We start from the raw sequence: 16301 nt of genomic DNA, 5'->3' as shown, positions 1-16301 counted from the left end.
CTTCTAATTTTTTAATGAATAAATTTACTTTTTAGGGAGTTTGAAACCTCCCTCCCCTCCCCCAACCCCCAACCCAAAATAAAAAATGATATATTTCTCAATTTGAGTTAAAAGTAAAAGATTTATATTTTTGTATATTATTAGAAAAAATTAAAGCAGAGTTATTTCAATGGTTTTAGCTACGAAATTCAAGAATAATTACATTTCGCAACCTTGCCAACAAAATCAATAGCAAATGTATTCAAATATTAATTTACAGTATAAAATATGAACAAATTAGTGTATTAGCATATGGATATTTCAAATTCTATTTTTAAGTTAATCATTTACTCTCTATTAATTTTGAAATATAAATGTAAATAAAAAAATATATCCATTTAAACTCGAATAGCACATTAAAAAAATCAAAACTATTAAGCATAAATATCAAATGTTGTGTTTTAACTCAAATTCAAGAAAAATTGTATTTTAACAAAGTTATGAATTTAAACACAAAAGATTAAAGATGTCCTAAATTTCATTAAAAAACATCTTTTAATTTACTTAATAGGGAATAATTGTTGATTTTTTTTATTTTGAAAAGATCCACTTAACATATAATCTATCGCAGTAGTATAAGAATTTAAACTTAGAAATTTTTCGAGTTTAAAGTAACAAATTTTAAAAAAAAATAGGACATAACACCAGCGAATATGTTAGGATCCGGTTCTTCTAAAGTTTTATTATCACTTTAGAAAAAAAAAATACCATTAATTACCTTTTGATTAAGACAGTGAGACTCGTAAATAATAAATATTATAAATTTAAAAATGATTAAAATATTATTTTATTACTTTAATAGTATTGTTACTCTAGAAAATCGTTTTCCAATATGTTAATACTTAATACATTGATTTACTTGTACAACGATTATGTGTAAATTAATATTTGAATATATTTTGGTAATTATGTTTTGTAAGTGAAATATCCTAATAACACACAAATACATAAATATTTCGTATTTTAGACAAATGTAAATCATGAATATTTTGTTTAAATAAAAAAGTCAAAGTTTGAAAGGATCTATTTTCAATTTTATGAATATTTAGCCTTTTAGGTGCAAATGTTATCTCATCACAGAAGGAAAGTCAAATCCTCCTAAATTCCATGACTTAGCTTTTAAGAGAATGGCTGCTTGGACAAGGCATGCATATTTAAAGCAAGAGAGTTAGGCTTCATCGTTTAATTGTTTGGAAGGAAAAAGTAGAGATTGTTGTGCCTTGCGCCTAATTTTTAAACCAAATTCCATTATTATCTTTGAAAAGAATATTTTAGGTAGCGTTTGAAAAAAAATAAAAATTGAGAAACTGTGAAATAAGTTTTAATATTGTGTTTGATATATGGGAGATAGAGATTGAAATAAGAATGAAGTTTTAATTTAATTTGCACAAAAGATAAAGTTATAATTAATTAATTAAAATAAAGGTATTTTAGATATAAAATGTTATTAAAGTTTTAATCTCCATTCCAAAAAATTTCAGTCCCTATATCTCTACTTTTTGGAGATACTGAAATTTTAGGTAATGTTTGTTTTGAGGTATTAAGACAAAGACTGAAAGACTGAGACTCAGTATCATATTTGTTGGTTCAGAGATTGGTACTAAAATTTCTGTTTCTGTATCCAAAATTTCAGTATTTCAGTACTTCCAAAAAATAGAAACACAGGGAACTAAAATTTTTAGAGATGAAACTGAAACTTTAATAACATTTTATACCTAAAATACCCTAATTTCAATTAATTAATTTTAATTTTACTCTTTATGCAAATTAAATTAGAGTTTTATTCTTGTTTTAATTTTTGTCTCCCATTTTGTACCAAACAGAATACTGAAATTTATTTCAATTTCTGTCTCTCAGTTTCAGTCTTTCCATCTCTGTCTCTCCACTAAACACTACTTTAAAGACAGAAACTAAAATAACAAACATAATATTAAATCTCAATCTCGCAATCTCCATCCCAATCTCTCAAAACAAACACTACTTTAGAATTTCTAACATTGTAATTTTGCAACGCAAATATGTTCATCCTATAAACTAGGTTGTATTTATAAGTACGTACGTAACTAGTGTACTAGGCTTTGATAACATTAAAGTAGTACAATAATGTGAACCAACTAAGGTAGACAAGCATTACTTGGCAAAATAAAGGTGCTTAAAACATTGAAAAACAACAGCAATATTAGTAAGTTCCTTTAAATAAAATGACAAATCCTTTTATAGAAGACGAAAATCTAGCTTCTCAAGACGTATATATCACTATTTATTATGATCATTTTATGCAAGATTGTTTTATTAAATTTTAGTGTAGCATAATTTACTCGTATCTTAGTTTGCATAACTCCATTTCGTGCATCCAATGGACATTGATTTAACCAAATCAAACAAGTTAGAACGCCATATATTAGTACTATCTTTAGTTCATATACACATTCATCATAAAATTTTATTTACTCCTAAATAAATATCAACCCTAAAAAGTTAGACAGCATTAGTTCATTTTTTTAAAATTCATATGTAGTCAATTTTACGTAAAATTAATAATTGAGAGTCGTTAGTTAAAAATTTAATCAAATAAATCAAATTATTTAATGGCTATTCACTGTCAATTTCACGTAAAATTGACTGCACCTAAATTTTCATTTTAAACAAATAAAAAAGTATAACGAAAAGAAAACTATGTATAGAAAAATCAATAAAGTAACTTTGTACAATTAATATATTTATCTAAAATCAAAATTTTCTTTTTTTTTTATCATTTCCTAAATCCTAAATCCATGAGAGAAAAAAAAAAGAAGTTAGTTCTATTTGGGATTGGGCGACTTGGTTTGAATGTCGGTTTGAATTCTTTCCAACTGGGTTAGTTGTTGCTTGTCCCACGTGCTTTAAAGGGATCTCTTGCAGTAGACACACCTCTTACTTGCACCATCAAAAATCAACGGTCAAGATTTCAACTTGCACCGTACATTCTTTTTACCATGCTGCACCTCAGAATCCACCTAGACAAATCTAACAAAAACTATATATAGGTTCCATTATTTCAGAACCGCTCCTGTAATGCCACATTTTTCTTTTTGGGATGGTAATAAAGCCACGAATTTATTAAATTTCGTATGAGAACTGGCAACCTATATAGAAAGAAATTACATTGTAATTGCAAACCATAAATGAAAAATAAAAATAAAATAAATGATTACAACAAAGAGATCTCACTAATAAAACTAGAAGCAGCATATGCACATAACAAGAAAACAAAGAAACAGCATGGAAAGGGAAAGCACACCCTCTTTCATTTTGCCTTCCTTTGAAAATGACAAAAAGAATTTTCTCTTCCCTTTTTTCTTTTTTATATATATATATATAACATGTATTCCACTCATTGTATAAGGCTCCATTAGAGGAGTGGAAGAATGAATCAGTGTTGGGCAAAAGAACAAAAAATAATAATAAATATATGCTATAGTCCCAACCTCTTGGTCATCCAATCTGAAAGATTAGCAAGCACAAACCCTACAAATACCTGCAACTCAATGCCAAAACAATTATGTTATTATATGAACACAAAATGTTTGAATACTTCAAGATTTGGAACACTATGATTGAGAACTCTCATAGTCAAATTATTAAAATAGATCTAGATTTAGATGTAAACAATGAAACATTTATGCAGTATAAATAGTTATTAAAGGGCATATGGTAAGATTTTTTAACTTTATTTGCCCAAATAACTAAAATAACAGATAAGAGATACACATGAATTATCTAAAACAAGGCAAGAAAACAATCAAGTTAAAGTTGGCATCTTTAGTGATGAAAATACCTGAATTGAGCCAAGGATGTACAATGCTGAATAATGCCGACCATGGATCACCATGTCGGCCAACATGGCAAGAGGAATGGTGAGTGACATGCCCAAAGTCGCCACGAGGGGGGTAGTCCATACAACACAAAGTGCCCTGGGTAGATATTAAAAAAGTTCCACATGAGAATTAAGAAAACTTTGTGTTGCATAATTATGAAATTTTTATTTTCTTTTGGCAAGTACCAGAAATAGTCCGAGAGAACACTTCCGACGAATCCGTTAGCAAGAACAACTTCATCCACTTTTGCAGAGTGAGGAATTGAGAACTTAGGTTCAATTCCTAAGGCTGACAAAGGCCAAACTATGAAAAAAATGGACAAGAAGTTAGAAAAAAGGTTGGCTATATTTGAGAACTGAGAAACAAGTTATAAATATACACATGAAAAATAAGGGCATGTTTGGCTTGCTGTTTAATGTAGTGTTCCCTATTTTCAGGATTTTGTGAATGAGGAAAAACTTACTAAGCCACCATAGTGCTACAAGTGTAAACAATCCAATGTATCCAAACAGCTTTTGCACATCAACCCTTTCCCCTTCTTCGCCGGAAACCTTCTTAAGAAGAACTGCAGCATTGACAGAAAATGAAATGTCATTACTGTCCAAATTATCTGTCAGAGAATCAGAGAAACACAAAAGCTAAGACATTTCCTAACCTGTGAATAGACCATATGACATAGCTGAGAGAAGGCCAAAAAGATCTCCCACAAGAGAGCGCTTTCCATTGCTGAACACAAATATCAACTGTCAACGCCCAAAAAATATAGTATTACAAATAGCAAGCAAATGATAATACATGAAAAACAACAACTGGGTTTGTTCATGATAAGAACCATGACTTAAGTAGTTTAGCTCAATCTTATAAAGCACCCTCATTTACCCTTTAATACACATTAAGAGAGATAGATATATGAAAGAGTAAAACACCAAAATTACCCATAAAGATCATGTCACTGATAAAATTAACAATGGAAGAAAAAAGGTTGATGCTATCCTCTCTTAACACTCTAATCTTGAACAAAAAATTAAAAACATTAATCAAGTCAATAACTGTTTCTTTAAATTCTTCAAATTTTTTGGTCCAGATTTAAACTGCCAGCAGAATGGCCATAAAGCAGAGATTAGGTAATCAAAGTAAACAAAGTCACAACTTTATGAAATCCAGAGATAAATTAATTACACATTTTCAAATGACATTTTTGGCTTTCTTCCTTTACTCCGGCGAAAGATACAAGCAACCTAGATTGCGGAAACAAAGTTTATAAAGAATCATGCTTGTTTATCTTGGAGAACAAACAAACACTAGATGGAAGGGAATATGATGATCCTAGCATGTTTTACATTAATTTTAGTTGACATCTATTTAGTCGATTAAAATTGGAAGATACGGTGAAGGTGATTTCATGATCAAAAGAGAAAGTAATGACTTACGAAGAACCTAATTCGGTATCATCTGCAGCCCATGTTTTCCCCATAGTTGTCATAGCTACCCCGGCCATACTGACTAAGACAGCAACTACTTTTGCTACATTTAAAGTGTCTTGGCCCAAAAGCACACCGATAAAAAGAGTGAAGAGTCCTGAGGTAGATGATAATACCGTCGTACTAGCAACACTTGTACGTGCAAGGGCAGCATTTGATAGATACTGAAAGCAAAGAAAAAGAAATTAATAAAACAAGATAGCAACACAACACTTCCTATACACCAAACCTAGATATGCAAAATTCAAGAAACAGATTTGTTTAAATATCTAGTAGCTGGTATATAGCATAGTTGAAACTATAATGAATGATTTATTCAGACTTAAGATGGAGCAAGAGTGGCGGTTTGTTTTTAACTTACAAATCGGATACTTGTTTATAAAATGAAACTTCAACCACTATGATAAAAATTAATTATTAACTAGCAACTCAAAACATTCAATTGTGCAAGAAACCAGTAACTAGAACACTTGTGGTACTGATAGAAGGCATGTATCCATGAGCTTAACTTATATGACTTTTTATATGGTTTCAGCTCAACGTTACATTACTTACCTCTGTTATAAACCAGATAGGAGCAATGTAAAATCCATATGTAGCAACTTCTTTTGCAGTAAGAGGTCTATCAACCTTTAGCACATTAGGATCATTATATCTTGCCACCAATGGCTTTGTTTCTGAGAGAGCTGAAAGGTCTAAGTCACTATCTTTTCGACTAACATTCCCCAGTTCCAGTTCGAAGTTTTTCTGCACTCCATTGCCTTTGACAGGAGAGCTATTGCCCGAATCCGAATCCATATCCATGGTTGCTTCATTTTTTCCACCTTTTGAGGAACGGCGTTTAAATAAGTTACATAACCAGTCCTTAATGAATGCGACCGGTAGGTACACTACCATAAGAGAAGCTCCGAGATACGTCACTGCAAATGGCTGCTTATAGTCTGTAAAAATATCCTGATAAGAAAGGTTCAATTCAGAGAAGCATTCATATACATAAAGCAGCCATACTCCACATTACTCTCTCCATTAAGAAGTTTGAATCTCAAACATCGTTCAACCGTGCTTAGATAAGTATTCAGATTCCAGATATTGCCAAATGTAAATCTCCTAAATGACATAGATAACACATAATAGTGGATCCCTTCAGCAGTTCAGCAACATATTATATCATAAATCTGAAGTTTTCGATCCATGAAAGCCAACACAACATCATGTTCTTAGAATAGCTATGCATACTAATCAATCTAGTCAATCATGTTATGATTTATATGCTGCATTTTCAAACATTACACCAATACAAAAGTTGATTCCTAAGATTTAGGAAGCTTCAAAATCAACTCTGTTCAATCCAAAACCATAATCAGCATCCTAAGTTCTTACATTCTAGAACATAAACCCCCCAACAAAATCAATTCAATCCTATTTCAAATACTTTTGCTAAGAAAACTAATTCCCAACCTATGCACATTAACCAAATGCATTTCACAACAAACTCAAGCAAAAATCCAAAATCTTGACATGGCTCAACAAGCTAGAAAAAGGGGTAAATATGTAAAATCATACCTGGGTAACTTCAGCGGAGGTAACCCATATAATAACAACCGTTGCTATAAGAAACAACCCAGCTTTGTATCTCCAACCCATTTACCAAGGAGAAACCAAAACAAAAAGGAAAATTGCAAAAAGATCCACACTTTTTTCTTTATGCTTGTTCCAGATCCCAGAAGGAAAAATCACCCTTCAATAATAATACACCAAAATTGTTGAATCCCACCAAAAAAATTAAACAGAAAATTTTGACCTTGGGAATGAAAAAAGGAGCCTTAATGTTGCGTAGAAATTTGAGAAAACAGAGCTACTAAATTGTTGTGAGAGGTTTTGCAAGGAAGATAGTAGTTTTTTTTAGGGAGGAGATGGATTCTTACAAGAACGGCAAAGGCCTGAGAAAATGGGTGGAAAGAGAAACAGTGAGAGAAGATGTTAATAATAAAGCTTTTTTTTTTTTTTCTGTAATTAGTTAATTGTCTCCAACCATGTCAACATCTTTCTTTACTTTTTGGACCATGATATGATCATTCGTTCATTTGGTGTGTTAAGCATTTTTCTGTCAATTTTTTATGGAAAAAATTTACCACACCAATCATGATACTTATCGTTTAATTTAATGATAGGCAACTATACAAATCATTTTTTTCCCTTTTTATTAACAAAATTTAAGTTGTAATGGTGAGATTAATATAAGGTAAACACACAAGTATCTACAAAGTAACATTTTTTTATAATTCAATTGAGTTTATCGAATAATAATATTAAACTACAAATTAAAATTAAGTCAACTTTAAAACTAAAAAAAATAAACACGTTAAAATTACAAACAACACAATCATCATTTCATATATATAATAAGAGAACAACTAGGGAACCAAAAGCATATCAGCCAAAAACCAGCCAAAATGTGTTTGGGCTCCATAAAAAATCGGGTTTTAGTTTGTACTCCGTGATCCCAGGAGCAGTTTTCAAACATATTATTCAAAAATGATTCTAATTAAATGGTTTTGTTTACTTTTTGGCTGATCATCTTTTGGTTCCATATACTTTTTCTACCATATAATAATATTAATTTAACAAGATAACTAATAAATCAAAGATGCAAATAATCGGACAGGATTAATCCTAAACTCAAATCCTACTTAACCTGCAAGTCAATCCATTTTGCTTCTAATCTCACCCGCAGCAAATCGAATTATTAATTCTTAATCCTACTCAAATATATTGGGTCAGGTAAAATATCCGTTCATATAATTAATCTTTATCTATTATTAAATTGAAAGACACTATCAGAAACTTAAAAAATATATAACACTTGATTCATTTGTATTTTCTTTTTCATAATTTTTTTATAATTTTGTAAAATAAAAAGAAAAACTAGACAAAATAATCAATTTAAAAAAAAATAGGATGTCAGTGTCTTTAGTAAAAAAAAATTATGTAGTGTCGACTTAAATTCAAAATAAATGTAATGAAAAATATTTATCACCTAACCTTTGTGAATTCCTTTTTATAAAATTTAAAAAATAAAAGCTAAATTCATTTATGCAGGAAACTAATCCATTATGAAAAGCATCGTTAATAAATATTGATTAATGCTGACTTAATGTATTCAATTGGTTTCATTTTCATCCCTCAACTGCTAAAGAATATTTACTCTAAAAAGCTCGTTAGTTATTGCATTTCCATTTCTTTACTTATTTTCTGTCATGTTGTAATAATGGAATTCCTCTTTTCAATTCTCATGTTTTAAATCTAGGTTACAATTGTTTAGGCCTTTACGGCACCAAGTATATACATCCACACGATCTATTAACAGAAATTAAAACCTAATTTGCATAAATAGAAACTAAAGAAATCAAGGTTATATTGTTTAGGATAAAAATAATTGCTCTTATTTGGATATTTAATATAAAAAGAGTGCTATAGAAAACTACAACTTTAAAAGGTTTAATATAATTTTATGATCCATTTAAAAAAAATGAATACTATATTATTATAATAACATATCAAACATTTTGATTATTATCTTATAGGCTGATTTTATTATTTGGAAAGTTTTTGTCCCATTCTAAAGTGAAGTTAATTAAGTGTAGCAAACAAATATATATATAGATAGATAGAAAGAAACTTTCTGGAATAATTGTGTTGGTTATTGGGTCATCCAGGTAGTGACAAATCAACTAAAAAATAAAAAATAGTAACCTACAAAACGACGATATATTAATAGAGAAAATTAGTTGCAATGGCAGGTGAGATGCCATTAATATAAGTTATCGTCATTCAAAGGTAATATAATTGAGTTATGATCTACGACACTATGACAGAGACATCAATTCATTTGTAAACATTTTATTTTGACTCTTTCTTCAGCAAGGATGGAAAATATAAATTTTTATTCTTTTGTGGAAATGCAAAGTGAATATATATATAAGAGAAAATACAAGTAATATTAATTTAAAATATATAATATAGTATCATAGTTTTATGAAATTATCACTTTAGCGTTCCCAAAAAAATTGAAATAGCTAAAAAGTGTACACAACACAAAGGATGTTTGAATCATGCTTAAACACTTTTTCGAAAAAACCAAATTAAAACTTAAGAAAAGTCATCAAGTCTTCAAACTAGTAAATACATGAAGATATATATTGGTGTTTTGTTGATTTTTAGCAAATTGATGGTGGTTTGATATTTAATGGTTTGGGAGCGAAACCTACTCCTCTTTGTAGGTACCAGTTTTCTAAAAGTGTATCAAAGCGTCTTCGATTAGACGGATAACGGGATAAAAGATAAATTGAAACTTGTAAATCAATAAAAGAAACAAATGAATAAGGTTTTCAAAAAGAAAATGTACTGAAATCGAAAAAGACTGCGTTGAAATTAAAAGAAAACAGTAAAATGCCTTCAACTGGGTCAAAGGGCTTTGACATGAAGACTAAAAATACAGAAATGTAAATTGGACATTGAAATTAAATGATACTTGGAAGATAAACTTGCTTGAAAAAAATAAAGTTTACAAGAAAATAAATTGAAAGAGTAAGAATATGGAAGGAACCCTACAGAAAAGTAACTCGATCGCAGATTCAGGAATTCTCTAGGGATATGAGTGTGCTTGAATGTTTTCTGAGTTAAAGTTCCAACCCTGACTTCCTAAGGTTTCCTAGTATTTATAGTTTACCTTCAATAACTAACAATTAATTATGATTAATTACAATTAATTACAAATTTGAACTTTTCAAATGCTTTCTCCTTGATAACTGCTCCCGCCACTTGATTGCAGACGTTTCCCATGATTTTCGCATGTGATAAAAGCCTTTAATTGTTCCACTACCGTGATTATTCGATCTACCTTTCGAATGCTTTATTCGATTCCCCATCTCGAATAACTTACTCGATTAGACCTATCAAATTAACAAATCACTCAAAATCCAATTGCCGCTCATTATTTTCAACCCACGCTTACGCGTACTCTTTCTCGAGAAGTTCTCCCTGACTCATTCCGAATCGACTTGCTTTCATCGAAAAATATTTTTCGATCAACAAATTGCCCCCTTGGATTAATGTGTTTGCCTTCAATAACATCATTAGAAGATAAAACACTTAATCCAAAACTGAAAGCGTCAGTTCTCAAATCAGTAATAATTACCATTTAAGCTCCTATTAATACTGACCCACTCGACACGTCTTCCGAGACTTGCGCATTCTCTCTCTACCACTTCGTCTTCTTCACTAAGTTACCTCTATTCATATCCCTTGCACAGTAACTGCTTACATTAATACTTTAAATTCATTATTCCCTCCTTTATTCAAAATCTTTCGTAACTCATTATCCATTGAATTCTCTTTACACCAAGAACTTCTTCACAAAAATCTTTAACCTTCCAGTCTCTTTTTCCTGCACTTAACCATGGCTGGTTCCTCTTCTCATGCCTCTACTCAAGATAAGGGTAAAAGTCCTGCAGTAGCACCGCCATCTCCACCGGCCCTTCGAATTCTTAATCAAGTCAATGATGAAGTCATTGATGATCCCCATTTGCAGGTCAATGATACCAGAATCCTCATCCCCTTCACAATTGGAACAGATACACATTGTTTCCTTGGACCGATTGAAACTCTTAAGAGAGCAAACAAAAAACTTCATTTCTTCCCTAATGTTGAAGGGGAAGATTTATTAATAAACCAGGCTTTTAACATCTCTCATTTTATTAACCAAAAATCCTTCAGAAATAATCCAAAAGTCAACCCTCGAGGGTTCAATTTCACAGCTTGGTACCAACGCCTTGAACCCACAAAAAGTGCTATCTGGGGAGCTCTAGAAATACAGAAACTATTAAGGCTTTCTCATTTCTCACTCACCACATACTCTTGGATGATTGGGGCAGTGATTTGTTCCTAGAATATGACAACTAACAACTTCCACCTTCCTTGCGGAATGATCGGAATGTCTCTTCTCGATGTAGTTGCCATTACAGGACTCCCAATAAATTCTCCAGATTGTACCCCTGACATGCAATCCAAGCACCAGTATAATGTTGTCTTCAATACCTCTTACAGTGAATTTATTGCCCATAACATGGGTGAAGATGGTACAAAAATCACAAACAGTGAACATGTAGCCTTCCTATTTTATTGGTTAAATGCAATCTTGTTCTGTTTCCGAAGCGTACAAATGTCAAAGCTCTTTCTTCCTCTGGCTACTCTTCTACATGAAGGGAAAGTTCTCAACTTGGCTAAACTTCTTCTAGGGTACATTTTTGAAGAGCTTGGTCAATTTGTTTGTGACCTCCGAGATAATAAGATAATCAGTGCAGGAGGTCCTCTCTGACTCCTTCAATTATGGCTTAATGTCATTTTTGAAAATTTTATGACAAAACCTGAAGGTGGCAGCACTGATAAACAACACATTGAAAGTTTTCGATTGTCCAACTACAAACCCAATTTTCTAAACACCCAATTAGATGAAGACAGATTCTGGGCTGTTTTCTCCCTTTTCCATTCTTGCAAAGATTTTGACAACGATCAACTCAATTTCACCCCTTTTTTGTGTCGTAATTGCGGCCCTGCCTGGCTTGATCGATTGCTTTTTTCCAATACTAATGAGGAGAATGAACTTGCAAATCGAACTTGGGCGAACCTATTGGCTGTTCAGGTAATACCAATAGGGTTACCACAGCATAGAAAGAAAGGTTCAAGATAACCCTGTACGCCCCTCACTTAACAGCCAGATAATTGGAGTTTTCTCAAGCTATCCCAACACCACAACCTCGACACAGTGATCCATTCTGCCACATTACTTTATCATCTCAAGAAGATTTCAACACCCGTCTCTCAAAAAACCAAAAACGCAGAGACCGCTTCAACTTCTTAATCTATGAACGCAGCTCATTCATCACCAAGTCTTGTTTCGAATGGTGTGCTACTTATTATTCAAGGTATACCCGTACCTTAGAAGACATTCAACAAACTGCTATTCGAGTGGTCCTTGTCGCTGAGAGTTCTCCAAAACGAACTCACAAAAGCAAAAGCTAACGCTGCTCGACCACCACCACACAAAAGCAGAAGGACTCCTACCAGAACTTCTCGAAAAGTAACTATTTTATTCATAACTTTTCCTTTTAACTTGAGATGTTCTTCAAGTTGTATTTTCTTAACCATATTTAATTCTGAACTTTTTACTAGTTGCTGCTGCCATCATCAAGCGAAAGCGCTGATGAGAGTAAACCAACCAATAAGGACACTCTTGTTGCCTCCTCTCAATCGGAAGATGCAGTCGATTCTGACCCTGGCTCTCAACTAGTACGAAGATCCAGACTTCCTCAGGTAACACAATTATCCTTACACACATTTTACTTTGTTTAAAATAAATTTTAAACTCATAACTGCGTACCTTTTATACTAGCCTATCAATGTTGCCCGCTCAACTTCATCCACTGGGGGCTCTTGACCAACCAATTCTACAACAACAACATGATCCACAACAATCCACATCACATGACTCAATTCAATTCACAGGCCCATTCAATCGATTCCAGCTGCTTTTCCACCTCTTCTTCATATAACACAGGTGGTTGATCTAACAACAAATTCCTTGCAGCACTCTCCAGAAGAAACAATACTTGAGTCAATTTCACCAAACAATCAAGCTGCATTCTCTGAAGAAAACCAGGCAGTCCCAGATTCTGACTCTGCTTCTAGAATTGCTGACACTACCAATTCAGATTCCTCTCGATCCAAGGTCTTAGAAACTCCTCCCAAAGTGCCTAGTCCTTCAGTTCGAGTTGATCTCCAGACTCCCCCTAGACCAAGTCCCGGAACAGCGAATGCTTCTACCACCCCTACAAGTGCCACCTTGGACGACTTGATTTCTATTTTAAATAAAGTTATCCAAGAAAATAAAGTTCCAGTGCCTGTACCAGCAATCTCAAGACCTGCTATATCAAGGCCTTCATTTGAACTAGATCCTGGCACTCGAGAACAACTTCGATCACTCATCTAGCTTTTGGATCATCCACCTACCACATGGGTTAATGGTTCGATTTTCAACCAACTCTTGGCTGATCTTTTAAATTCTTCCTTTGAACTCCCAACTAACAAACCAAATTCTGCCTCAATTCAAGAATTCAAACAACTTGTTAATGAGAACGTTGCATCTCAATTTCAACTCCAAGAGACTGAAACTGAAGAAGCCACTATCAAATCTAATACAGAAGATTGTTTTGCAAATGCTCAACCAATCCAAGCCTCTCGTGAGGAATTTGATCTGAGAATCTCCCATGCTATTTCTGTTCAAGCTTTTCATGATCAAGAAGAAGCAAGACTTGAAGCAGAATTAGCTCAGATTAAAGAAGAGCTTGCCACAATACGCCAAAATTGAGCTACTATAGCCAAACCTCTGGCAGCAGCCCAACAAGAACAACATCAGCTCATTCAAGAACTTGTCTGAATTGATACCAAGTGGGGAGAATATGAAAAACAACTTGAGAAAATTCAAGCTGATAAGTTCAAACAAATGGAAGTACTTTTAATTCTGGACAACAAAAGGACAAAGCTACGCTCTGATTTAGCAAAACTAGTGGCACCTTAAATTTCTTTTCATTTCAAGTTTTATAATTTTTTTGTAATAGTTTCCATCTTTTCTAGATATATGCATGTTGAACTTCTACTTTTGCCAACAATAGTGTTCCGAGGGTTACCTGAAACTGTAGGTTGATCTCGGATGAAATCTTCTGTGCTGGTCGGCGCTGATGTGTCCGACTTGTGGGTGGTGGCCGGAGCCGCCACGTCCGACTTGTCCGATTTGTTGGTGATGCTGATCCTTCATCACCGGAAGGTGGTGGTTCTTATATTTTTTAATATAATAAAATTATGTATTTATATATTTTAATAGGTTCAGATTGGCTTAACAGATCAAATAGGCTATTTTATAAACCTAAACGTAACTTATTAAAAAAATTTAAACTTTTAAAATAGCCTAGATCAGGACTTATTTTCTGTCAAACCAAATCTGACTAAACCAAATACAGGTCAATCTGTAGGCCGCTGGCCTTTTTCCACAAGCAACATATGTGGCCCATAATGAAGCCCATCATGGACTCGGCTTCGATGTTTTGCTGTTTAAGTTTTATTTCTTTCTGTCCAAAAAAAAAAAGTTTTATTCCTTTTAAGGACCCCAAAAAAAAACACCTCTTTTTTCCGGCTCCAGTGCTCCACTCAAAACTCAAAAGTGATTCCTTATGAAAAAAACAAAAAAAAAAAAGTGATTCCCTGACTTGAAAGGCTGTAATTACTAATTAGTAAATTACCAAACACGATAAAATCCTAAAAATCTTTTATTCTATTGTTGTTGGTTATTTATTTATTTATTTTATTAGATTTAATTACTCTGTTGGTCTCTATAGTTTTGTGAAATTTTCAATTAGATCCCTATACTTTTTTTTCGTTTTAATTGGGTTTCTGTACCAATTTTTTTTTCAATTAGGTCCCTCTTAAGTCTTAACAGTAATTGATTTAATTATATAAAAACCCAATTAAAAAAAATTAGTGTAGGAACTTAAATAAAAGAAAAAAAAATATAGGACCCAATTAAAAATAAAATTTGATGCAAGGACCCAATTAAAAAAAATATAAAAACTTAATTAAAAATTTTGCAAAACTATAAGAATCCACATCATAATTAAACCTTTTTTATATTATGCCATCTCAATACACTTTTTTTGCAAAACACTATTTTTGAATTCCTTTTCTTAATTGTCTGCAAGTACTTGAAGTTGTTTAAATTTAAAAAGGAAAAAAATTTAGACCTATTGGAATTTTGTTGTATTACTGTTCCAAAAGTATAACACCAATAGAATAATTAAATTTTTTTATTATTTGGATACATGGACAACTAATAAGTAACAATCTAGTGAAGATTGAACTAAGAGAGTTAAGGAATTCGTTATCATAAGTTCATAACATACACAAAGGGGAAGTGCTAGTTTCAAACGTGACCAATTTTTCTCACTCTACAATATAATATGGGCAGTACAATATTTTGAACCATGATGATGCCGTACTGGAAGTGTTTCCTATCATATGCAGCAATGGAGCATGATCGTTGACTCCATCGGTTCACTTGGGCTTATGCAGTTTTTGTGCAAAATTACAATTTAACTCCTATGCCCTCAACCCTTGAAGCTACACCCCTATACGGTGCTATATGCGACTTGTTTATAAATAGTTTGAACGGATAAAGTATTAAATTGGTTTTTTACGTTTAGGTCTAATTCTATTTTAATTTTTAAAGTTTAAAGTATCTTATTTAAATAAAAAAATTATTTAATTTTAATGTAATCTTGTTGTAAAGTCAATTTTAAATAATTAATTCGAGAGGCACAAGATCAGTCGTGAATGCATCATCGTAAGCCACTTACTTTAGTTCAAACACATGGAAAAAATCATTGAGAATTTGCTTTCCACAAGGAACAAAGCATCGTCACCTCTACCGTCAGAGAACTCTCCTTAACAATAGAAGAGTTTGGTTATATAAGTTTTTCATATCTAAAAATTAAGTTTCATTAATTATTTAACATTGACTTTATAGCAGGACTAAATTAAAACTAAATATTTTTTTTAAATTTAAATAAAACACTTTAAATCTTAGATATCAAAATATATAGAATTAGACCCAAACATATAGGACCGATGTAATCCTAATTAAAATTTAAATACCCTCTTATTTCATGTTATATACTTATATGCACACCACTAATCAACTATTATGTTCAGTACTTATTTGGTATTTATAAAGTATGTTTTATTATATTATCATAAAAAAATTAAAAATATTTAATTATTTAAAAAATAAGAAATTTAATTATTTTATTATGATATG

At 31.9% G+C, this 16301-nt stretch overlaps 1 protein-coding gene across 2 annotated transcripts; it reads right to left on the bottom strand.

Annotated features, from left to right (window-relative positions):
• LOC107605377 (thiamine-repressible mitochondrial transport protein THI74) lies at positions 2946–7380 on the bottom strand. Of its 2 annotated transcripts, XM_016307251.2 has the most exons (9): positions 6941–7380; positions 5933–6331; positions 5327–5541; positions 4552–4622; positions 4360–4461; positions 4082–4199; positions 3857–3992; positions 3507–3556; positions 2946–3164 (listed from the first exon to the last, which is right to left on the bottom strand). In XM_016307251.2, the coding sequence occupies exons 1-9, from the start codon at positions 7019–7021 to the stop codon at positions 3077–3079; spliced, it is 1260 nt and encodes a 419-aa protein (XP_016162737.1). In that variant the 5' UTR covers positions 7022–7380; the 3' UTR covers positions 2946–3076. The 2 variants fall into 2 exon arrangements, with proteins under 2 accessions (XP_016162737.1, XP_016162738.1); XM_016307252.2 differs by lacking the exon at positions 2946–3164 and having other exon boundaries at positions 3272–3556; positions 6941–7021.

This window comes from Arachis ipaensis, chromosome B06 (assembly GCF_000816755.2).
Source record: "Arachis ipaensis cultivar K30076 chromosome B06, Araip1.1, whole genome shotgun sequence".
Lineage (NCBI taxonomy): Eukaryota > Viridiplantae > Streptophyta > Magnoliopsida > Fabales > Fabaceae > Arachis > Arachis ipaensis.
The sequence above is the reverse complement of the archived record's forward strand: the minus strand, read 5'-3'. Positions and strand labels throughout refer to the sequence as shown.